Source organism: Nyctibius grandis, chromosome 30 (assembly GCF_013368605.1).
Source record: "Nyctibius grandis isolate bNycGra1 chromosome 30, bNycGra1.pri, whole genome shotgun sequence".
NCBI lineage: Eukaryota > Metazoa > Chordata > Aves > Nyctibiiformes > Nyctibiidae > Nyctibius > Nyctibius grandis.
The window spans coordinates 1,481,672-1,504,619 of NC_090687.1; the positions used below are offsets into that span (position 1 = coordinate 1,481,672).

The 22,948-nt window shown below is 50.1% G+C and overlaps 2 protein-coding genes across 6 annotated transcripts in view; both read right to left on the minus strand.

Annotated features, from left to right (window-relative positions):
* RAB40C (RAB40C, member RAS oncogene family) overlaps positions 1-741 on the minus strand; it is a 39,573-nt gene extending 38,832 nt beyond the window's left edge. Inside the window, exons 1-2 of one of the 2 annotated variants that reach the window (XM_068420094.1) lie at positions 669-741; positions 168-478 (exon numbers count right to left, since the gene is read on the minus strand). In XM_068420094.1, coding sequence (XP_068276195.1) covers positions 168-321 — 154 coding nt within the window. In that variant the 5' untranslated portion in view covers positions 322-478; positions 669-741. Of the gene's footprint in view, positions 1-167; positions 501-668 lie in introns of both variants that reach the window. The other variant, XM_068420095.1, reaches the window with a different exon arrangement.
* Positions 742-8,503: 7,762 nt separating this feature from the next.
* PIGQ (phosphatidylinositol glycan anchor biosynthesis class Q) overlaps positions 8,504-22,948 on the minus strand; it is a 29,772-nt gene continuing 15,327 nt past the window's right edge. For all 4 annotated transcript variants that reach the window (XM_068420192.1, XM_068420193.1, XM_068420189.1 and 1 more), the window contains exons 5-11: positions 20,576-20,702; positions 19,417-19,570; positions 17,117-17,228; positions 15,158-15,238; positions 14,036-14,150; positions 12,672-12,733; positions 8,504-8,748 (exon numbers count right to left, since the gene is read on the minus strand). In XM_068420192.1, the coding sequence (XP_068276293.1) occupies positions 8,596-8,748; positions 12,672-12,733; positions 14,036-14,150; positions 15,158-15,238; positions 17,117-17,228; positions 19,417-19,570; positions 20,576-20,702 (804 nt within the window). In that variant the 3' untranslated portion in view covers positions 8,504-8,595. The remainder of the gene's footprint in view (positions 8,749-12,671; positions 12,734-14,035; positions 14,151-15,157; positions 15,239-17,116; positions 17,229-19,416; positions 19,571-20,575; positions 20,703-22,948) is intronic.

The following is a 22,948-nucleotide window of genomic DNA, read 5'->3' on the forward strand; positions in this document are numbered from 1 at the left end:
ACCTCTCCCTCCCCAACGCTGAGCTCCCGAGGGACAGGGACCCCTCGCAGGGCTCCTCGCAGGGGTCCCTGCTGCTGCTGCTGCCCGTTACGGAGGTGTCGGTGCTGCGGCTCGGGCCCACCCTGCGAGGCCGCGGGCCCGATCCTGCCCCCCCAGCCGCCCCTTACCGTTGCTGTAGGCATAGGGGGACTCGGAGGCCCCGTCCTGCAGGCTCTCCAGGATCTCTCCCTTCCCCACGTCGCTGTCCCCCACCAGCAGGAACTTGAGCAGGTAATCGTAGCTCTTCACCGGGCTGCCCTGCGTTCCCATCCTCCCTCTCATCGGCGAGGAGGCCCGATCCGCATCCTCCGCCGGCCTGAGGAGGGCGGGGGGGCTCCGGCCCCGCTCCGGGGACGCCGCCGGGCCTCTCCCCCCGCCGCAGCTCACAGCCGGCCCTCCGCCTCGCCTCGCATCTTCCGCCGACGGACGCGCTGGGGACCTGCGGCGGGAGGAGGCGGCGGCTGAGGAGGAGGAGGCGGAGATCAGCGCGGCCCCGCCGCCTCCTCAGCGCCCTCCGCCGCTGACAAAGCCCCCGCGCCCGCCCGCACAATGCACCGCCACCGCCCCGCCAGGCCCCGCGGCCCGAACCCACCGCACCGGGGCCCCAGCGCCGGGCCGGGCTCACCCACCTCACGGCCGGGGCGCGCAGCCGCCACCACGATCGCGGCCTCCGCTTGGCGCCGGCGCGTAGCGCCCGCTCGGGCCCGGGGACAGGCGGCAGCAGGGCCCGCCCCCGCCCGTGGACCGCCGCTTTCATAGGCTCAGCACCGCGTCTGTCAAAGCCGGCCCCGCCCCGGGGCGCCCCGCCGGGCCCTCGAGGGGCGGAGCCAGCGGGGGGCCGGGGCGGACTGCAGGTCCCGGCGTGCCTTGCGCGGGGCGGCCGCGGCACCGGGGACAGGGGACAGGGACAGGGACCCCCCCCGCGTCCCGGCGGGCGGCGGCTCCCCCCGTGGGTGCCGTGCCGTGCCGCAGGGCGATGCCCTGACCCTGCCCAGCCCGCGGGAGGCAGGCGGCAGAGCCCTTCCCTCCGTGCTCCGGGGTGAGGGGGAACGGCAGCGGCGTGAACGCCTTTGGGGGGGTTGTTTGGCTGAGAGGCTTGTGTCCCCCCGGGGGAGGGTGTCCCCACGGGGGAGGGTGTCCCCACGGGGGGTGGGTGTCACCACGGGGGGAGGGTGTCCCCACGGGGGTGGGTGTCCTCACGGGGGAGGGTGTCCCCACGCCCAGCGCGGCCCAGTTTGGCTTGTCCGCATGGCAGGGGCCAAAGCCAGCCCCCGCCGTCCCCATGCCTCCCACCCAGCCTCTGCGAAAGGAGAGTGAGACAGCAGATAAAACCAGAATAAAACAGCAGACAGCAGCAGAATGAAACAGCAGATGTCCTGCTGACTGTGTCCGGAGCTGCTGCCAGCCCCAGCCACTACCGACGGCCTTCTCTGGGGAGCCAGGGCTTGGAGGGTAAAGCCTGTGGAGAACCTCTCGCCCCAGGACCCAGCCTGGGACGGCAGAGCAGGGGAAACGCAGAGGGGACAGAAGTCCAGGAGGAGAGAAAAGCCATTCCTCTCCTTTCTGTCCATCAGCCCGTCAGATCCAGAGCGGCAGGGAGCAGGCGGGAGGAGGAGGATGGGCAGGAATCTCCTCGATTTTGTTTCTCTTTGCTTAGCCTCTGGTTCTCCTGCCACTCCTCCAGGGCCAACCCCAGAGCCGTAGTGTGATTCCTCCTTGGTGGGATGGTGGAAACCAAACTAGAGCCCAGACCGATGGGAATTGTCAGGAGGGAGGAGCAGCAGAGAGAAGGTGGCCCAGGGTGGTGGGGTTGTTTCAGGGGCTGATGGCTGCACGCTGCAGGAGGGAGCAGCCTCGGCGTGAGGCAGACGTAGAGGGGCGATCCCGGCAGAGGCTCGCTGCGGCATGGGGACAGTGTCATGGCCGTGCATCCTGGCTGTGCCTGACGCTCAGCTGGCCTGGAGCAGCTTCACCGCCGGGTTCCCACAGCAGCCATGAGGGAGTCTGCATGTGAGCCGGGGCACCTGGGGAAGCCTCTCCTTCCCCATCTGCTGGCTCTGGGGCTCTGCTGGTGACAGTGCTCTGGTCGTGGTTGCACACAGGCTCTGCACGGCCTCAGACAGCGATGCACAAGTGGTGGTGCCCGGGGCCTGCTTGGACGATGGCACGCTGCAGGAGGCAGGTGGGCTGGGTGCTGCCAGCTGGGTAAGGGGCAGCTGGCTACAAACTGCTGAAGAAGAGGAAGACAAAGGAGAAGGAGGAAAAGGAAGAAAAGAAGAGGGGAGAGAAGGGGGGAAAGAAAGAAGGGGGAAAGAAAGAAGGGGGAAGAAAGAAGGGGGAAGAAAGAAGGGGGGAAGAAAAAAGGGGGGAAGAAAAAAGGGGGAAGAAAGAAGGGGGAAGAAAGAAGGGGGGAAGAAAGAAGGGGGAAGAAAGAAGGGGGAAGAAAGAAGGGGGAAGAAAGAAGGGGGAAGAAAAAAGGGGGGAAGAAAAAAGGGGGAAGAAAGAAGGGGGAAGAAAGAAGGGGGGAAGAAAGAAGGGGGAAGAAAGAAGGGGGAAGAAAGAAGGGGGAAGAAAGAAGGGGGAAGAAAGAAGGGGGAAGAAAGAAGGGGGGAAGAAAGAAGGGGGGAAGAAAGAAGGGGGGAAGAAAGAAGGGGGGAAGAAAGAAGGGGAAGGAAAGAAGGGGGAAGGAAGAAGGGGGAAAGAAAGAAGGGGGAAAGAAAGAAGGGGGAAAGAAGGGGGAAGAAAGAAGGGGGGGAAGAAAGAAGGGGGGAAGAAAGAAGGGGGAAAGAAAGAAGAGGGGAAGGAAAGAAGAGGGGAAGGAAAGGGGGGGAAAAGAGGGGAAAGAAAAGGGAAAGAGGGAAAAGGAGAAGGAGAAGAAAAAGTAGAAGGAAAAGGAGAAGAAGAATTCAAGGGTGTGACTGCCCTGATGTGAGAAGGAGAGCAGCGGCCACAAGGCACCCATCATTCCCAGGCACAGCTTGTGCTCCTGCTCAGGCTGCGCTGCGAAGTGCTGCAGAGCTTTGCCCCCCTCTGTCCTGCCCCTCTCGCTGAGCACATCACAGGGGCAGGCTCACAGAAAACAAAGGAGCCCCTCACCGAATCACAGGGTCAAACAGGGCTGGAGGAGCATCACCTCGACCATCTCCCAGGCCCGAGGCAGGATCCACCAGACCTGCGCTCCTCCTTGCAAGGGCTTCACGTTAAACAAGTTAAACAAGAGGGAAGATTTTTCTCCCAACATCTTTATTCTAGCGTAATCAAAATCCATTTAAGTTCTGATTAAAAGGTTTAATTAACCACAAAATCCACACCTGTCAGCAGAACAAAGCTCTCCATCCCTAAACTCTCAAACAGAAGCACCTGCAACCGGTACATGCAGAGCATCTCTGGTCCCAGCTGTGCAGGGACCTGCCGAGACAGACCCCGCTGGCATCACCATCGCTCTGCCGGGCACTTCTGGCTGCAGAAACGGCACCGTGAGGAGCATGAAGCAAGGCTGTTTACTAAGCCAGGGGTTGTTCCCTGGGCTGGTAAGCCAGACTGCTGCACTTTAAATCAGGGCTGCGGTGGGAAGGAAGTCACTTTCAAATGGTGTTAATGGTGACATTGTAAAACAAACAGTGTGTTGCTACGGTGTGAGCACTTTGCTCCTGCTCAACACATGGTAGTTTATGTGAATGCAAAGAGAAAAATGTACCAGTGCTTTTTAATCAGCTTATCAAACTTCCTCATCGTGTACCCTCCTCACATTTAGCTTGCTGAGACAATACAGGGGGAGTTTAAGCATTCTTGAAGTCCAGGCCCAGACGTGGATAAGGAGTGGAGGTGAGGCTGCCAGCTGAGAGGGGAAGGGGACAGACCCTTGCAAGGAGCTGTTCCCCTCCCAATGCAAAATGGTGAGCCAGATGCAAAGGTGATGGGCTCACTCTTCACACCCAGGCAGGCAGATCAGCTGCCCACATAAGGCTTGGATTGCTCTGAACGTGTTAATCATGCACAGTGGAATACAACCCAGAAGTTCCTGAACTAGCTGGTAAGCCCTGTGGCCTCACGTCATGCGGAGGGGTCAGCTGAGATGCAGACACATCCCATCTGCACTCACGGCGTGCTGCCACCGCTGACCCACACAGAGCCTGAAAGCACCGCACAAAGGCAGCTCCCAGATCCAGGCACACTTGCATGCTGCCAGCTTTGGGCTTTCTGCTCCACATCCCCCAGAGTTTCCACTCTATGCTCAATGCAGGCAGTGAGTTTGGCTGGAGAACAAGCACTCTCTCTGCTACCAGGTCCAGAAAAGCTGGCAAAGAGCAGGTCAGGTGACCGAGTCAATGAGCAGGCAACCCTCTCTAACCACAGAGGGCTTAGATACCCCCACAAAAGGCAAAGGGACTGCTGAATAGTCCCTGAATAGGACTGCTCAGGAACAGAGACAACATGGCACCACAAGTCTTCAAATTAGCTAAGAGATTGAGTTTTGGCATCTCCTAGCTCAGCATAACATGACGACAGGACAAGAGGCAATGGGCATGAGTTGAAACTCATCAAACTCTGTCTGAAAATCAAGAAACACTTTTTTATTGTCACAGTGACTGAGCACTGGCACAGGTTGTCCAGGGAGGTGGTGGAGTCTCCACCCTTGGAGGTATTCAAAAGCCATCTGGACATGGTCCCAGGCAACCAGCTCTGGTGGCCCTGCTTGAGCAGGGCGGTTGGACCAGATGATCTTGAGAGGCCCATTCTGACCTCCACCAGTTTGTGACTCTGTGATGGTGTAATCTAAGCATAAACAGTAAATCAGTGAGGGTTGGAGTTAAGCAAGAAGATAGTGCTGTGGCAGCAGGGTCAGGCAGCACAGGGCAGGAGGAAAGCAACTCATTATCTGCATGATGACAAAGCAGGAGATTTTCCTGCCTTATGCTCCTGAGAGCGTAAGTCAACATCTGGGTTATACATACGTGCAACGTTCTTTTTCTGTGGGCCTGATGGTATATTCACATGTGCCAGCAGAACAAGGCAGAGGCCAGCTGCAGGCTCAGGGAAAACTCCCAAAACCATAAGTAGCACCTTCAGTTCAGTGTAATTACTGAGATTTCCTTTCAGCATCGTCACATGCTATTCTGGTTAGAAAAGGAAAGCATTTCTTCAAGGCAGAAATTCTATCTAGGATGGAGTTTTGCATGCAGTGAATCACGTTTTCCTTCACAAAACCTACATAAAGAGGCATATCGAGTGGTGTGCCAGCACTGGCAACCAGAAGGTGGAAGAAATAATAATAAGGAAATGCAGTATTAAAAAAAACCTGCAAGATTACAGGCTTTGAGTGATGGTTGGCAAAGACTGCTATCTGCCTGCTATATGGGTGTGTGGTAGGAATCAGAGAAGATCTGAAATCTTTAACTACTTCTCATCCAAGGCCTGATATGGATAATATGGATCTGAGGATAAATTAGAGCCATAACCTTACCAGCAGTCTCTTTCCCTGAGGAAACGCCAGCGCTGGGCCAGTCTGCGCTGCTGTGGAAGATGATGCTGATCCCAACTTCTAATTAGAGAGATGACATAAGGTCAAATGTTCCTGAGCAGGATGTCTGCTAAGTTGTTGTCATGTTTCTGCGCAGAATCGGAAAAGGGTGGGGGAAGACTATTTCACAGCAGTGACTGGAAAGGAAGAGGAGAGACATGGCAAATATCCAGCAGAAGCAACTCAGGCTCAGATACCATCACGGGCAAGGAGAACACTGAGTATGAGAAACAGTAAGACAGCTCAGGCACCAGTTCTGCCTGCCACAGGAGAACTGCACCCACAAAGGGCTGTCACTTCCCAGCTGGGCTACTCAAGGTCCTCTGTGTCACAGAAGATTCAGGGCTTGAGGAGGAGCTTTTTCTGCATTTGGTATTTCACCATCCCCAGAGTCAGTATCAGCCTTTCACAAACAGGCCCAACACTGGAACGTCGAATATGTTTGGCAGGTTCCCAATAGGAAGGTCACATTTGCTGGTTTTCATGGCTCTGTGCTGTCTCTGGGGCTTTCAGGTCACTTGATCCCAAAGGACAGCCACAATTAGGACCATCGTGAGCTGTCTGGTCTCACGGAAAGATTTTAAAAGCCAGGATATTAGGAACATTATTTTCACCAGACCCAAAATACTAAAGTTTCTCACAGCAGTCAGTAAACCAAACTATGCAGGCGTGGGAGGAAGCAGGGGGAATATCATTTAGTAGCTCCAGTGGAAACATGAGAGGGAGGTAAAGTGTAAACCTGTTCTGCTGAGTGCCAGGTAAGGATGGGTCTCCATGACTCTTACTTAAGCCGAGGTGAGAAACATTATTCATTTGTCCACCAAATGGATCAAAACCTGGACTTATTCACACCTGGAGTGCAGAGAAACACTCGGGCACCGATATTCCAAGAGAAGATACTGTATTTTACATGTGTTTTAAGCACTGATCATTAAAGAAGAACAAAGATCTCTGCAGTTTCTGCAGCCAGGAATGTCCCAACCGAAGCCTGCGGTGGCAGACGGTGGTGGGGGCCTTTTGCCACGCTGGCTTTCTTCAGTGATGTGCCTTTCTTCCCTGGATCAAGGTAACAGGACATCCTCTTTGGGTAGCAGTGCCCAGGTAATACTGCCTCCCTTCACAATGTCCTTAAGAAAACTGGGAGACCTTGGCAGCTCCTGTGTTTGCCTGCTAAGGAATGTCTGGACCAAGCACCTGCCTACAGAGCTTCATTGTCTCCGATCAAGCTATGACTGAAGAGGCAGTGGCTGCACCACAAGAGCCTTTAGCAGCTACAGACAAACCAAATACATCTGGCCAGGGACGTCTTAAAGCAGCCCACATTCCTGGGGCCATAACGCCTTCTCTTCTGCGACAACTTCAAGTACATGGATGAGACATGGGGCTGGTGTAGGAAAATCTTACCCTGCTGACTGAAGGCTACTGAAGCCCAGGGCACCTTGCTGTGGCTCCTTAACTTGCCTCCACCTACTCCCACCAGAATATGCAGGCAGCCTTCCAGAGGCGAGCTGAGCAATGCAGCCACAACACATCCTCCTCCTCCTCCTCCTCCATCCTTGGTTCCTTGGACAGACAGAGGAAAAGGGGGCAGGATCCAGCACACCTCTCACCTGCCAGTTAATGCAGTCACCTCGGGCGTGCAAAGTGGCAGCAGGGTACAGCGATACTACATCATTGCTTCAGCTGGGGCAAGAGGAGCCAGCAGCCCTGGAGAGAGCATACTTCTGGGTAACAACTGCATGTAAATGTCTGCACAACAACAGAGCACCCGGTGGGACATCAAACTCTCCTGCACAGGGGCACTCTCCCCAAGACAGGGAATAGAAGACTCACATCAAAATGAGCACACAATCAGACTGGGACACCGAACAGCCGAGCACTGCTGCACTGGGGAGGTAGTACCCAAAGCAGGACAACTCTCCTAAAAGAAACAGGTCAACAGCTTCAGGAAAGATGTGGCTTTAAATGCCTCAGATCTGAGATAACTTTAAAAGCTCCTTGATTACCAGAAAGTGCAAAAGATGAAGCACCACGTGACGAGGCTCTCACCTGGGCCCTGAGAAACAGGGGGATGTGCTGACCCCGTAAGGGAGCACAGCACACACTTCCCTGAGCCGGTCGAGGTGCGTAACAAGCCGGGCTGTGGCAGTCCTCTGGCACACACCAGCCAGAGCTGGGCTCAGCAAAGCTGCGTTTGCCTTACGCTGCGACTAAGCGAAGAAGCCCTGAGCCTTGGCAGAGCCCAGAGCTCTCAGCTACCACGGCTCGCCGCCACGTAAACCTGAGCAGTCTGGGGTCTGAGGCTGTGTGCTCTGCACTTCAGTTCTGGTGTCAGCTCAGGGCTCAGCTCTCGCCAAAACACTATTTGCTTTTGAAAGAACGTAGATGAGACCATATAGGCACAATCATACAGCAGTCTGTGTTTCTGGGCCCCCAGCCCCGCTGCTTCTATGCTTAACACCTCCTCTGGTGCTGCAGTGGAAGTGAATCCAAGCCCACCCAAAAGGAAAAGAATAAATGTCCTACGAAGCCAGATAACCCCGCTGTACAGTTTTCAGTTATGACTCTACAAGCTGATCCTTCATCTTGCTTTTGATCAGTTTGCTTGAAGGCTGAAGCATAAAAGGTCCAAAACACCCTCTGGCAGAACGCACCCTCAGCCTTGTGGCTTTGAACCACCCGAAGGGCTGTTTTAATACAGCCCTGTGAGCTCACGGGGAAGGACAGACACGTCATCAAACCACTCGGGAGGTACCTCCTCGATTACACGAAATGCTGGTTCCATGAGGCACTGATGGGTTTAACCTTGCGCTTCAAAAACAATCATTAGCTATTACACAAACACAGTGTAGGGGAAGGGGAAAGTTGAAAAATAATGTTGAAAAATACTTGCCTTCAAAAATTCAGCCCCTCCCAGGTTACCAAAACCTAATTAAAGGGATCCAACAGCTGCTGGCTCTGAGACGCCTTTGGTCCAAAAGCATTAGGATTCAATATGTTTTTCTGACCAAGTCTTTCAAGCTCTTTTGCTGTCTTTAGTCCTGCTTCTCTCCTTTGTGTTTCCAAGGGTAGATCAGCTCTCCAAGGAACAGCTTCTTGCAGAGAGATGCCCAGGAATCCTTCGGGTAACAGCTGTAGGTTGGCAGCCTGTATGTCTGTACCACACTGCCGTACGATAGAGGGTTGATCTGAGGAGAAGAAAGAGGGATAAGAGCAATGAAAATGTGTTGTAGGAAGAAACACAGGCAGCTGAGGAAGGCAAGTGCAACTTCTGCCTAGCGCTGGCCTCTGTTAGAACACCAGTACTGCTACTCACGAAGCGTCAGAATCCCTCTCTGGCAAGCTAAAGCTGTTCAGCCTTCTAAACCATCCCGAAACATTAACAAATCGAGCTTGGCAAGGAGTATTCTCAGCATCATTTTCAAGCAGAGAAGCAGACGCAAGCACCAGCAGGATTTGGGAGTGATGCTCATCACACAAGGGTGTGGACCCGTCGCCTTGTTGCGTTAGGAGGTTGCAGTGGCTGCAGAGATGAGGGCTGCCCACCGCAGACAGCAGTACTGTGCTGGGGGTGCACGGACCCTCAGGAACTCCTCTGTAAGGTCCCAGTTAAGCCGTTATGGGCATTTTCTGGGCCTGCTGCTTTAATGGGCTAAGCCCTCAGCCCACAGCTATGCTCTAAGCTAAACCTGGTATCACCTGATACACAGTGGAACCGAGTCCTAGCAGAACAGGATGCGTGCCACACAATGCCACGCAGGGCTGCTCATTACCATTTTAAATTAAGTCTCCTTGGCCGAACTGATCTTTTCTAATTTGATTTCAGTCATGTCTGGAGTCTCTGCCTACGAAAGTTCGTGGCCTCTGATTATGGTCACAAAGTTGCTGTGTTGGTCTTTTGGAAGATGGGGGAGGCAGACAGACATGGCAGCTGGACAAGGGGTGACAGAAGCACATTAGACCTTGGAAAAACCTCATTCCAGTGAAGCACTTCAGGGAAGAGAGAGAGGTGAAGTCCAGAGGATTGACCCAGTCTGGCCAAGATCTGATGCATGAAAAGGCTGCACAGCAATAGATTGTCTCCAAAAGAGGAAACAGATTACACAGAAATGGTGGATCTCAGAAAAGAGACCACGAGAGATGCCAAGGTGAGGAGACTGACAGAGCTAGAGGAAGCCTGGACAGTGGGGAGAAATGGAAGGACATCCTCCTCTAGTGAAAGGGTCCAGCTATGCTGGGACCAACCAAGCAGCTGCATGAAAGGAGATCATAATTCACAGTAGAAAATCCACCCACAAAAAGGAAAGAGAGACAGCAAAAACCACACAGACAGTCCCTACTTTGTCAAAAGCTGAATATTTCTTTTGTCCCCTGAAGAGCAACCAGTTTTCTGGGAGTCTGCCTGTACCACCAGTTTGCTTCAGCTGTCTGGTGCTCACGGAGAGGAGGAGGATGAACTCGGAGTGCCTACAAAGATGGAGCTCTGGGAAAGGGTGATTAAGCAAAGACTTCATTAGAATTAATCCTGGAGATCTTTCTTTGTCAAATTAGTTTCAAAGTACAACGTTGCTGAAGTAGAAGGAGAAAATGCACAGACGCATCCCTATGAAAAAAGACCAAAGAAACCTGCCCCCAAAACAAACAACAGTAAAACCTGAGTAACTATTTCTGCCTATTTCCTCAGCTGTAGGCAAACCAGTATGTTTTAAGTGAAAACATGCTGGGGGAGGATAGGAACTGCTGCTATACGAGGGAGATACACTGTGTATGTTCCTCTGACTATTAGCTACGTGGGCTGGAAGGTTCGGACACAACATTTCTCATTGAAAATCATCCCTAGGCAGAGCGGTGACACCGAGCGGCAACACTTGCCTGCTGAGATGGTTTTATGCCCAGCGCAATATATGCATCTGCCTCCTCTATTAGAAATGGAAACAACCAGAACAAAAGCAACTGTTTATTAGGGAAGTGGCAATGTGAGTCCCTTTTATAAAATTTCTGTGGTCCAAAACTGTAATATACCCTGATAGAACATACATCCTTTGTTTCACAATGGAGCTGTTCCCTTTTCCCTTCCTCTTAACCCTTTTCAAAGCCATCGCTGTGAAAGGTGACACTTCTAGCAGAAGGTGAGTCAAACTCATGTCTTCTCACTGGGCTGAGCCACACTGCCAGAAATATTACTTCTCGTGCACCAAAATAAATGATTTTAAACCCTAATGAAAATACTGAGCTATGTAAGACTTCCTGGAGAAAATTAAGTAGCGTTTGGAATGGAAATATCATCCCCCATCCTCCGCCTGCCCGTGGCTGGACTTTGCATTCCAGTGACACTATCTTAAAAATAATCACTTGGCTGAACCACAAGCTGAACGTAGATGCTCTAAACCAGCATTATTGATTACTAATCCATTACCAGCACCCCAAAGGACAGCTGTGAAGGTATCAGTCACCTATAGCTTAAATTATTTTGGGCGTAGTTACGTGCATACAGCCTTCCTTCCACCAAGCATGGCTCCAGAGGGCTACCGTATGGGGAGGGGACAAAGCCACTGCAGAATTTCTAGAAAGGAACATCATCATGTTCACCATAAATAAGAATTTTAGCATGTCACTTAAAAATAGGCTTTTTAGATTGTCCTCTCAAAAGACCTATCAGAAAGTGGCATATTCAGCAGGATTTCTGACACAAGCCCATTTTTCATTTCCACCAGCACAAAGAGGAAAAAAAAGTGCTTTTACTGACTCTTGGCTCGTTATTATTCGAACAGAAAGCCAAGAGAGACATCCACTAAAGCACTTCCACCTCTTGACATGATGACTTATGCTATATTCTAGATAGCAAACGGATCTCTCTGCAGTGGTCCAAGGAAAATTCATCGTATTCACATGACTCACTGCCTCTGCTCTCTAAGTCGTGATCTTTTTCCTCTGGAGAAGCTATCCACCTCGTCTCACAAACACTAATGGCAGATTCTCTGCTCAGCAGCTCCTGTGCCTCATCTTTGGTGTCTGGTTTCCTTTTTATGGAGTTTTCTGGCCGCAGAGAAAGACAGATTTTGGTTCTTACACCACTACCCTACCGAAAGACGGGAACTGGGAAGGCAGCATGCTTAGGAAATGCTGGTTGTGCCCTAGAAGACATCTGCTGAAGGGATTCCCTTCTGAATTGCTGCTAGCTGGTGTGCTGGTTCCGCACTAACCTGACCTCTGCCGAAACAGGGCTGGGGCTGGACTGGTGATGGAAAAAGCAAAAGAACTGGGAAGCCGCAGTTAATTCCTTCCCACACACTCCCCCAGTGTCCAAGTGTTCTTTATAAATTCTACATGCTACTTGCAGACTCTCCTCCTAGGATGCAGGGAGCAAGAAAAGCGACCCTGTGATACGGCAGTACTCCCGCAAAGTCAGGACATGGAAATTCCACAATCACTCCTGAAAGCGTAATGAGAACTTCACTGCTATCATCACATCGTTTCTTTTCAGAAAAAAGAAATTCCTTTAGCATCTCTGATGACAGAGCATGGAAAGGTGAGGTTACGAAAGCACAGGTAACCTTTTTCTACGCATCTTGCCAAAGCAACTCAGGAGAATAACAGGAGACCCTTCCCTCTCTGGCCTCGCCCACGCTCTCACCCTGCCGGCATCACGGAGCTGCTAAGGCTTTCAGCGCGTCTGGAGGGGAACCCCTGCTACAAGCCCTTGACTGTCTGTCATTCTGGATGGTTTAGCTGCCCTCTCTTGCTTCTCCCAGTGTTCAGCAATTAAGGCGAAGCTGTGCAGAGCCAGAAAGCAACATGAAGTCCTAATTCCAGAAGCAACAGAGCTTCATGTTTCTCATCTCTTTCACATTTCGTTTCACACCACACAAAACACTGCGTTTTCTCTAAACAGAGGACTCAAGCAGAGTATTAAAAAGAAGCGAAGGCAGCAGCCAGTGACTGCAATGTGAAACATATTTCCTTTGTTTCAGCATTTCACAGCTGACATTTTTTAAGTGGGGCCTTTCAGTGGGACCAGTTTCAGAACTGCTACAGGAGAGAGCAGGACCTTGGGGTCAGTCTGAGGGGAAGCCTGCAGCAGAAAACGTCACGGAGGGTGCAAGGGGCTTACCTGCATGAGGAGCCGAAGAGGTTTTCCATCCTGCTGCTCAAGGACTCTGAACTTCACACCAGCTGAAAAGACACAAAACAAGGAAACCAAATCCACGCTTGGAGAAAAGCCCATGGTGTTTGCTGCTCGGCTCTGTTGGCTGAGCACCCATTTCCTAGAAATGGAGTCTTCAGCCTTTCTTGATCTGTGAACCCTTACACGTTTCCAACAGGACGCACAGATTCTCTCTACATGGGTTTAAGCGTAACGACAAATGATGTGTTTCTCTTAGCTCCATTAAAAGCAGCCCTCTGACTTCCAGCTCGAAAATGCAGTCCTAAAGCAAGCACAAAGCCTAGAAATCAGACAGCCAGACCTGATGGTGACAAAGGGACTGGAAAAACCTTTCTCTTTTCCCAAACTTCCATCAGAATGGGAACTCCACGTTAACAGCAGGCAGAGAACTCACCTTTCATTTGTGCTTGTGTGGATACAGCACGTCTGTAAATCTCTCCCTCTTTCAGACTAAGGGAGGAAAGTGGCTGGCCTGGAGGCATTAAAGACATTTCAAAGCAATCACTGCCTATTAATGCCAGTATTCATATGTTTTTAACATGCTACTAACCCCATCAAACCTGCCACTTTTATATTTCCACTTGGATTTGCCACATTCCCAATACTGTAAAGATAAATAGGAAAGATTGTGGATTCCAACAGTGACATAGTGCACATGAACACTTAATGCGATGTTTCAAAGGTAACAACTAGGACTAGAGAGGCATCTTCCTTTGAAAGATCTCAAACCACTTCACAGAAATAGAACCAATCCATCTTCTGCAAACCTGTACCAGCCAAGTGTGCCCCTATGACTCCTTTCTACAGGGAAGGACATGAGGCAAGAGTAATGAAGTGATCTGCCACAGGTCAGTCACTCAGGAGTACAAATAGAAATAAAACTCTTCATTTGCATAAGCCCTTTGAAACAGCAGATTTTCCAGGTATTTTTATAATTTTTGTAATTTGGCTTGTTTCAGAACCCCTAAGGTTAACAGCTTGTTTAACTCTCTGAAGTTTTACCTGACCTGGTATGCTACAACTGGAATCAAAAGACGAACTCATTTATATGGTGCTTGTTGGGATGTCACTTCTAGTCGCCACAGGCTTTGTAAAGCTGCTCCTGATTCTGCTTGAGCATCACATTTCTTTTCACTGACACCCTCTTCCTGCTGCTTGCAGTTAACAGCATGGACAACTCCACGACTTGAGCCTTTGGTTCTTTCCTGCCCTTCCTGTGTCTTTCTATTTGGAAGCTACACATTGCATCAAAATTAAATGTATCATGCAAAACCCTTGAATTTCTACATGTGCAGTGCTGAAGGACTTACCTGCGAGCCTGTAAGATCTGCAGAGCCGAAGGATGACTGAATAAAGAGGCAGAGAGTCAATCAGGTCAACTAGCAAGTGTATCAGGCCTTGCACAATCACCACCAGCAAACGGAGCTACAGAGAAACAGTTTAATAAGACAAATCTCAGAGAAACAGGAGATGCAACACTTGCAAATTCACGAGCTGATCTGCAATTTGACATTGTTGTGTGCTAAGCTAAAGCCTCCCAAAGCGGGTTTGATGTCTAGAAGAGCTGGGTATCCAGCTCCTGCGTGAGGTTCCTTGACAATCTTAGCTTAAGGGTGTAACTGCTGTGAAGCTTCTGTGATTGTAGCGCTGTGACCTGCAAGGACACGAGAACTATTCCACTTTCAACAGCTCTAGTCCAAAAGGGAGAGTTCAGGCTTCCATTTCTAGCAAACTCCATCACTGTGTATCAGTGAATGTAAATTTTTCCTTCTCCAACAGTGAAGTAGCTTATTTCTGCCTGAAGAAACCCCCTGTAGAGCATCTAAGCAAGAGCAAAGCAGCCAGCAATGAGCTGCTTGCTCAGTGTTTTCTGTCCCCCGATTAAAGCACCTCCTTTCCTCAGGCTGCATTTATTTCTGCCACCAGGCTCGTCTGAAAAGAGAAGGCTCAAAAAAGATGTTGAAACCATGTGATGGCCACTGTCTGTGGAAAATTTTGCTGCAGGCAGGCCTTGGAGAGGACTGGTCATATTGAGGGAAGAAAAGAAAAATACAGAAGTCCAACCCTCCGAGCAAAGCCTGGCTGAAGGCATTTAACACAGCAAGTTAATTTCCTGAAAAAAAAGTTCTGGATCAAGCTAGAGGGGCCATCACCCCAGACATGGGATGGAAAGATAAAAAAATGACTTCCGAGGGAAAAAGAGGAGAACAGCTTGTCCTGCTGACCGGGGTTTGCTGGGAAATCCCTTTGGAGAAACACAAACACGTCTCCTGAATTCTACTTGCTTGGCCTACGTGGGCTGTGTGAGAACCCTTCCTGGGACACCCAGGCAAATTTATATTTCCTTTGTGGATGACAGTAAATGACTAGGAAACCTTTTTTTTTATATCTCACAAGGCAATATATGAATAGTTTCAAGGGTTGAATCTTACCAGGGTAAACACCAAATAATACAGTGCAGTTGTAGGCAGGAGGAACAGCAGGATTGTGAACAGCAAAGTGCCAATAAATAACTAGGGGAATAAAGAAACACAAACAATCATTAGCAGAGCAATAGCAAAATAAAACAAAATTAAAGAACAGGAAACTGTGAGACAATGAACATTTGCAAGACTCCTTAATGTGTTTTTTTTTAAATCCCTGTGTGAATAATGCTGTTACCTTGAATATTTTCAGTACTTCTTCTCTCACTGGGCCTTTTTAGAAGGCTCCTTATTATAGGAGTATATTCGGAAAGATAAATAAGCTGGATTCTGACAGCATTTTTTCCTTTATAGACAATACTCAAGATCTCCTGTTGCAGGCCAGCTTCCTTATGAAACAAGACTTACATGTCCACACTGTTTGTTCACTCCCTACCCCACAAGTTTTAAAGCCATTGGTTAGTTTTTACCAGTAAAAGGTGGGAGGGTACAAAGAAGTAGAAATTTGGTAGGGAATTTTGTGGAGAATAGAGAAGTATTTTTGTTCCTCCTTGTTTTAGCAGAGCAAGCAGCTGAGGAAAAGGTGACAAAATGTGGTCGATAAATATTCCCAGCAGCAGCAGTCGGCCGGTCAGTCCAGCCACGGGACTTCTGCCTCTTGCTCAGTGGGAAACTGGGAGAGAGAAAGAAGCTGGAGTTACTGGGGTGAGGGGAGCGACATTCAGAGGATGAAGGAGAAAAATCCCTAGGAAAGCAGGTGTCATTAGCTCCACTGCCCACGGAAAAAGTTATTTTTATTCTGGGTCAGCCCAGTTGGTGTAAGTCTGATTAATTCCAACTGGGAGAAACGCAGTGTTAGGACAAATAGGGATCTGACTCTTCCATTTTCAGTCACCACTTCCAGAACAGAGAGGCCAGAGGCACACAGGGCACTGCCATTTCTGCAAAAAGAGATCACGGCTGCGGTACTTGATGAAAGAACCCAGACAGCCCTGTCACAGAGGTGGATCAGCGTCCCAGCTTTACGCACAGAACCAGAAATAGATCACAACCCAACCCATTCTCTTCACAGCAGTTGTTTCTCCCCTCCTCTGTCTCTCCACTGCAGTTGCTTAACATCTCCGAGCGTCTTTTAAGGTCTGCTTTGAATGGCTCTTCCCACCCAGGCCAACAACATAATTCCCAGTGGCCTCCGGAGCAGCGGGATGAAGCCTGAAGTGCCAAACTAATTCTCCTCCAAGTACATGGGGACTGAGCCCTGACACAAACCATCTTGCTGGTACTTTTCCATCCCCAAAGAAACAGAAAAATAGCTCCTCCACTGCGGTGTAAGAAGCTCAAGGTTATCTGCTGCAGCAGAGAGAGAGGCGCTGGTCCTGGAAGCTACCAAATATTATTGCATTATTTTAGTGATGTTTGCAACTGCCGTCGTGGAGCAGTTCAGGTTCTGCTGAACTTTTGCACGGCATTTCAGAAATTAAAAAGAGCTTACAGCGTCTGGCAAAAAAATCTGCCTCTGCTGCTTCAGTGAGAACGTGTGGGCCAGGCTCCAGCGCAACGTGAATGAAACGGGGCCTTTTAATAGAAACGCTGGCACGTCCGTTACTGTGGCAACACTGCTGGGCACCACTTTTTAAACTGCCTCCCACCCCCACACCCACTCCCATGCTCCAGGAGCTGTGAGCATCTGCAGCACCCACCAAAGTTCACCAGGGTGCCTTGCAGGTGCTCAGCACTTGCCAGAATCAGAATCCCCCAGAATCAGAATCCCCCTGAACATGCGGAGCAGTGATGGGGTGCTGCAGAGCAGCAGAGTCCTAGTGTTTGGTTGAAGTGACACGGATGCAGAGCACCAGGGCATGCACTTGTTCTGGGCACCACAAAGCCTCCCGTGGCTTCTGTCTCACTATTAGCCAAAGCAGGACAGGATCGTGTGGCCCGTGGGCAGCGTCCTGCAGCGAGTCCCACCTGGTCCAAGTCGTAGGAGCAGGAATCCACCCGCTGCCGGAGGACGTTCCACTTCTTCCCACGGAACAAGCGCCAGAGAGATGACAGGCCGTAAATCTTCAGGCAGTAGAGCCTGAGCAAAGAGAAGACGCTGTGCATCAGAGCTGGGAGTTCCTGAGCCTCAACACAAAACAGCTGTCAGCATTACACCCCCGCGCCCGCTCACTTACTGACGTCGCAGAACTCGGGGCAGCAAAAGAAATCAGCCCCAGAACGACACAGATAAAATACTAATGGCTCAGTCAACTGCACTTGGGCTGGCCCCTGGCACGGGCAAAGCAGGCTACTGCAGACAGCTCTGGGCCACTGGAGGGCAACGGCCATGCCATGCCCTGGGGCTGCAGCGAGGCTCTCGATTTCTGCTCCTGTTGATGAAGAGGCTGGAATATGGGAAGTGGCAAGTGCTGCTGGAAGGTGGCCCCTATAAGCAGCAGCAGTCGCCAGCCCCATGCCACCACCTTCCCTGTGGCAGAAGAAGCAGCAAGCTTATTCCCCCGAGCTCACCTCTGTCTCCCCAGTTTAGATCTGCCCTGTTCTCCTTGCTTCACACCCCTTCCACGGCAGGAGTGGCCAAGGTCTTACCCCTCACACTCGAGTCAATGCAATTTAATTTTGCCAGACTGGTTAACCGGCCTAGTTAAGGCGTGGAGGCTGCTCAGATTTCACGGCAGCATTGTGAAAGCAGAGGCAAGGAGTCCTATCCAGGAGAAGGATCTGGTGTGAGGAACATCAACTGCTTCAAGGAATTGGCAGGGTGCCCCCAGACTGGCAGGCACAGCTTGGTGCACTAATCCCTAGGCAGGAGCGTGCCCAGGACAACTCCTCCAGGATGCTGGTACACACCTGCCCCGTGGCTCTGACCAAGGCCACACACTCCCCGCGCACCCTGACATGGCACCAAGCGGTTTTTCCTGCTGTAGCACCTGCCCCACCTTCCCTGGCTGCCTGCACACGCTTGCCCACTCTCGTTTCACCGTGCGGTTTGTTTCAGAAGGGGATCTCAGGCTTCACCAGCACCTGAACCAGCAAATTCTTCCACCAGCTGCAGGAATGCAAGGTGGGTTTGGTGGCTGTGTTGATGTGGGTGACTGCTATCCCTTGCTGACTCTCCACGGGGGGCACCTGGCAGAGCAGAGGCAGCTCGGTGCCAGCGGCAAGATAACGTGTAGCTGCTCCATACTTCTAACAAAGAGCCAAGGTGAGCAGACTAGCTCCCTGCAGCTCTCAAGGGAAAAGCAACCAGCTGAGAAAATGCTTTTCCTATTTCCACTCTCTGCACAATTAGGAGGAGCAAGGCCACTCCTCACAGACCAAAGCAGAAATTCCAGCGATTAGAGGCACTGGGAGGAGACTCCCCATTACTGACATTACTGGTTTCAGGTGTAAGCCCTATGCTCACAACGGACCCAATTCATCAATCATCTCTCAATATTTCTAACCATTCGCTCATCTACCCATAACTGAAGTTCTGCTGTTTCTACTGTTGTTTGCAATGTAAAGCCCTCTGCTCGCAGCCTGGGGAGGAACGATGACAATTCTGTACCTTATAAGCCAAAAGTTTCTTTATTTATTACCTTGTCTCTCACCTCCTCGGCGAGAGCAGCTGCTCTCCAATGGCCTGTGTGATGCCTTGCTGCAGCACATGTTAATGGAGGGCAGGAACGGAGCATGGTGGTGGTTTGCACAGTAACCCTGACATGCCTTGGACGTGCCCCAAAGTCCTCTGCACTCCCTTACCCCCCCTCAGAGCCTCTGCCTGGCTCTCAGGCCATGGGACCCTCCAGTAGGTCCAGACAATGACACCACGATGGTGTCACAGCCATGCTGTAACCCCAAACCTGCCATCTGCACCCCACGATGCAGACAAGAACTTCTGAAGCAGGGCAGAGGCAAGGAGTTCGGGACTTCTCCAGAAGTACAAGAGATGTCCTTCACTCCTCCAGTTCCCCTCAAAATTACTGGGTAGGGTGCAACTGAAAAGAGTACTATAAAACTGAATCAAAGGGATGGGGTGAACTGCTTGTTTGTCCTCTGCCTGTCATGTAGTTTTATTTTTCCAGGTTCCTACCACAATATTTAAATGCAGGAGAATTGAAAGATTGGTTGCCTGTACTGCTGTGGCCATCACTAAATAAAAGAAAGCAATAAATTAATTGCTGGCTAAACTGTGAACTACACCAGGATTGAACGCTCCACAAATTAAAGACAGTGGCCCTTCTCTCCAAAAACACCCAACACACGGCCAAGAGAGACCAACTCACCTGGCCCCGTAGACGTAGAAGCAGTAGATGTGGAAGGTCAGAAGCGCGATGATGTCGGAGAGGATGCAGAGAGCCACGGTGAGGCCCAGGCAAGCCGAGAGACCGACATACCAGAGGATCATCTCGATGAACGGAGACATCAGGTGAATGTAGCCTAGTGGACATTGCAGAGTGTCAGTATCTGACTGAGACATCTTCCTGTTGACACTCTCAGAAAACTGATTCCCTTCGCCCTAGAACACCGATCCAGAAATCACAGCCACAAAAATATGGAAGTAAAACTGGACAACTCCTTTTAGATGCCATCTTCTGTTTAGGAGGGCCAGCAAAAACTCTCTTTCCCCCCAGGTTTCTGTCCTCCAGGTGTGGCAGTTCTGTGAGGAAGGGGAGGACATGCTTCGCTTGAACAGAGCAGTCACCTTGCTCCACATGTGATTTGCTTTTCCAGATTTGTGTCCACGTTCCTAATTACATTTTTAAATGCACACATCAACCTTTACTGCAAACATTCCTTTTTTCTTGCTATTCCCACAAAAGCCACCTCATATGGCTTCTGTAAAATAAAACAGTGGAGGCACACAGTCTCTTTCATCACTAAAGTGAAGCAAAATCACAGAAACAAGATCATACTTGATTGGTGAGCAAAGTAAATCAGCATAGCAACTAAGGAGTTCATGTCCATCATGACTGTACTGCTTCACCAAGACACTTATCAAGGATAGTAGGGGTGTGTTATTTCAAGGAGGGACTTGAAATAATAAAATTGAGGTCAGTGATAGGACAGGGTTGGCATTTGCATGCTGAGAGCACACTTCTCATCCCTATCCTGCCAGCTGCCTCTTCCAGAGCAAAGACTACGAAAGCCCACAAAGACCTAAAGCCTTCCCTCAGACACTCACCACTACTGGCACCAAGTAAGCAAGCTCCGTCGTGGTTTGCACTTCTTGCAAAGCATCGATACAAGCACTTTGTTTAATATGCCTGACTTCCTTGTGTGGGAATCCAACTTTGGCTTGAGTTCCCACAGCAGGAAGACTCCCAGACAAGTTTGTACTTGCAGTAGTGCATTTTGATTCATTATTCACCTCTAGGCAAACATGAAACACTCAGCAGGGAAGAGATGAAAAGGGAGGCTGAAAAGTTAAACAATTGCACTTACTAATCCAAAGATGGATGTGGTAAAGGAAGAAGCGGCCCAAAACCTGATCCAAAGCTCGGTTCATTTTCAGTCCAGCTGGTGCTCCCATCAGCCACTGGAGCAGGTCCTGGAGCTCTTCAGCTACGTGCTACAAACACATGGAAGCAAGGCACCTGAGATAAAAGACTGCTACCACACTGAACAGGTCTGTGCTGCCTCCCCCAAAGTATTCTCCCCCCAGTATATGGGCTGCCCAGGGAGGTAGGGGAGTCACCATCTCTGGAGGGGTTTAAGAAAAGACTGGACATGGCACTTAGTGCCCTGGTCTAGTTGACGTGGTGGTGTCAGGGCCATGGCTGGACTCGATGATCCCAGAGGGCTCTTCCAACCTGGTTGATTCTGTGATTCTGATTCTGTGATTCTCACCACACCCTTCAAACCAATGGAAAAAAAACCCACCCAAACAACTACTTTACAGACAACTAAATCAGAAATGCACCTTTCTTGACTCTTTACTGAATCCAAACATAACAGCAGAGAGGAAGCTGAACTGCTTAAATGGTCTCAGTGCTGGGAACACAAACCTAGTGTTTGTCTACGGCCACCTCTGGTAGACTTGCACTGTACGACTTCTTGGTGTAATGAGGGTTCTTGAAATAGATGGCACATGCTGGTGCACAAATGGACTTCTTTGGACAGTCAATTAAAAAGTCAGAACTGAGTTAAGTAATCTAACTATGGGGAAGGCTGGTCAGGAGTTTAAAAGGGGAAAAGGTGGCAGTGCACTCATGGGCAAAAAAAAGTGAATTTTTACAAACAAATAACCTGTATGTGTTTCCAGCAGGGTAGAAAACACAAGTATATAAAGGTGTTTCATAAAAAAAAAACTTTCTTAATACTCTGTGGCGTACTAGACAAGACTAATCGTGCTGTATAGCACTGATCTTGCCTACTACTATCGTGTCTTCCTGCAGGCTTCACGGAGAGATACCCATGGCATCCCAGTAAAAAAGAAGCCCTCTGAATCATTGAGAAAAAAGCTTAATGGAGCTCGTCCCCAAATCCCTGAGGGCTTTGCCTCGCAATTTCTGGTGATTTAACCCCAGGCTGATGTCATTTACTGATTTTCTCTCTCCACCCCACTACTCTGCTGGAGGTTCCCCTTGCAGTCAACAGGGCAGAAGATGGGTGGCTCTGCTCCTCGGTAGTTTGCACCTGACCTACTCTCCTAAGCTGAAACCAGTGGTGATGTCCATTGACCAGGCTGGGAATTGAGGTGGCTGAGAGTGGTAACCTCCAGCAAACAGGCGGGGAACATACCTGGAAGAAGTGACCTCTCACGCTGTCCCGCATGAACAGAGATAGTGAGCAAAAGCCTTCGACCTCTGAAAATCCCACTTACAGTCAAGTCCATGCAAGTGAACTGCACTGCAAATCGTGCACGTGTAGAAGAATCAAGACATGCTCCCTAAAGCTGAGCCGCTGTAGCCTACTTTCCCCATCATTCATATGGATAATTTCCCTAAAGGGAAATTATTTCCAAGGAATGAGTCCATTTTATTTATTAACCAACAGGATCCTGGCAAAATGAGTTTGCAAACATTTACTTTTAGTGTAGTGGCAAAATTAAGGGCTCCATCTCCATTTATCCAAAAGGATTGCCTTTTTATTTCATTCATTTCCCCTCTGTCTCACTGCAAGTCAGAACCGATTTGAACCCATGCATCTTACCTCTGTGGCTGAGAAGTGTTAGCTACTTTATAAATAGACTGGTTTTAATATTTAAAGTGTTGGATTGGTAACTTAGAAAAAGCATTTGGGGATTTTAATGAAATATTTAAATGCTTGAAAGCAGGCTTTCAGCAAGGCAGTTTTTCAGCACTGAATACTTCTGGAGGCTGCCAGTCCCAGGGGTGCTACAAAATTCTGAGAGGGGCACGTAGCTCTGGGAAGGTGCCCTACCTTGCTGCTATTTAGCTGGGCAAGGCATTTCAAAACATAGTCCTAAGGCATAACCTTGCAGGTTGTTTTCAAGGCAGATATTTTAGTACTGATCAATAGGAAGCAGAATCAGAAAAGGGGACTGGGAGTCCATTTCTTCAGGAATACTGAATGTGGCCAGTATTAATAAATAAGATACAGTGAACTGGAAGTGTTTCATAAAGGGGTGTAGGGGCATTACCAAACTGGAGACTAAAGCTACCGTGGTTTAGATGAGATCACTGTGGAAATATTTTCTTTACTGTCATGCTCTTCTTTCTAGTCTCCATATGCAGAGGGTCTAACGGCGATGTGACACCGACGAAGGGTGCACAGCGCACTGGGGGTGGGCACCGGGAAGCACAGTGCAGACTTTTACCTGAAGGGAGGTTGTAGTGAAGTGGGAGTCGGCCT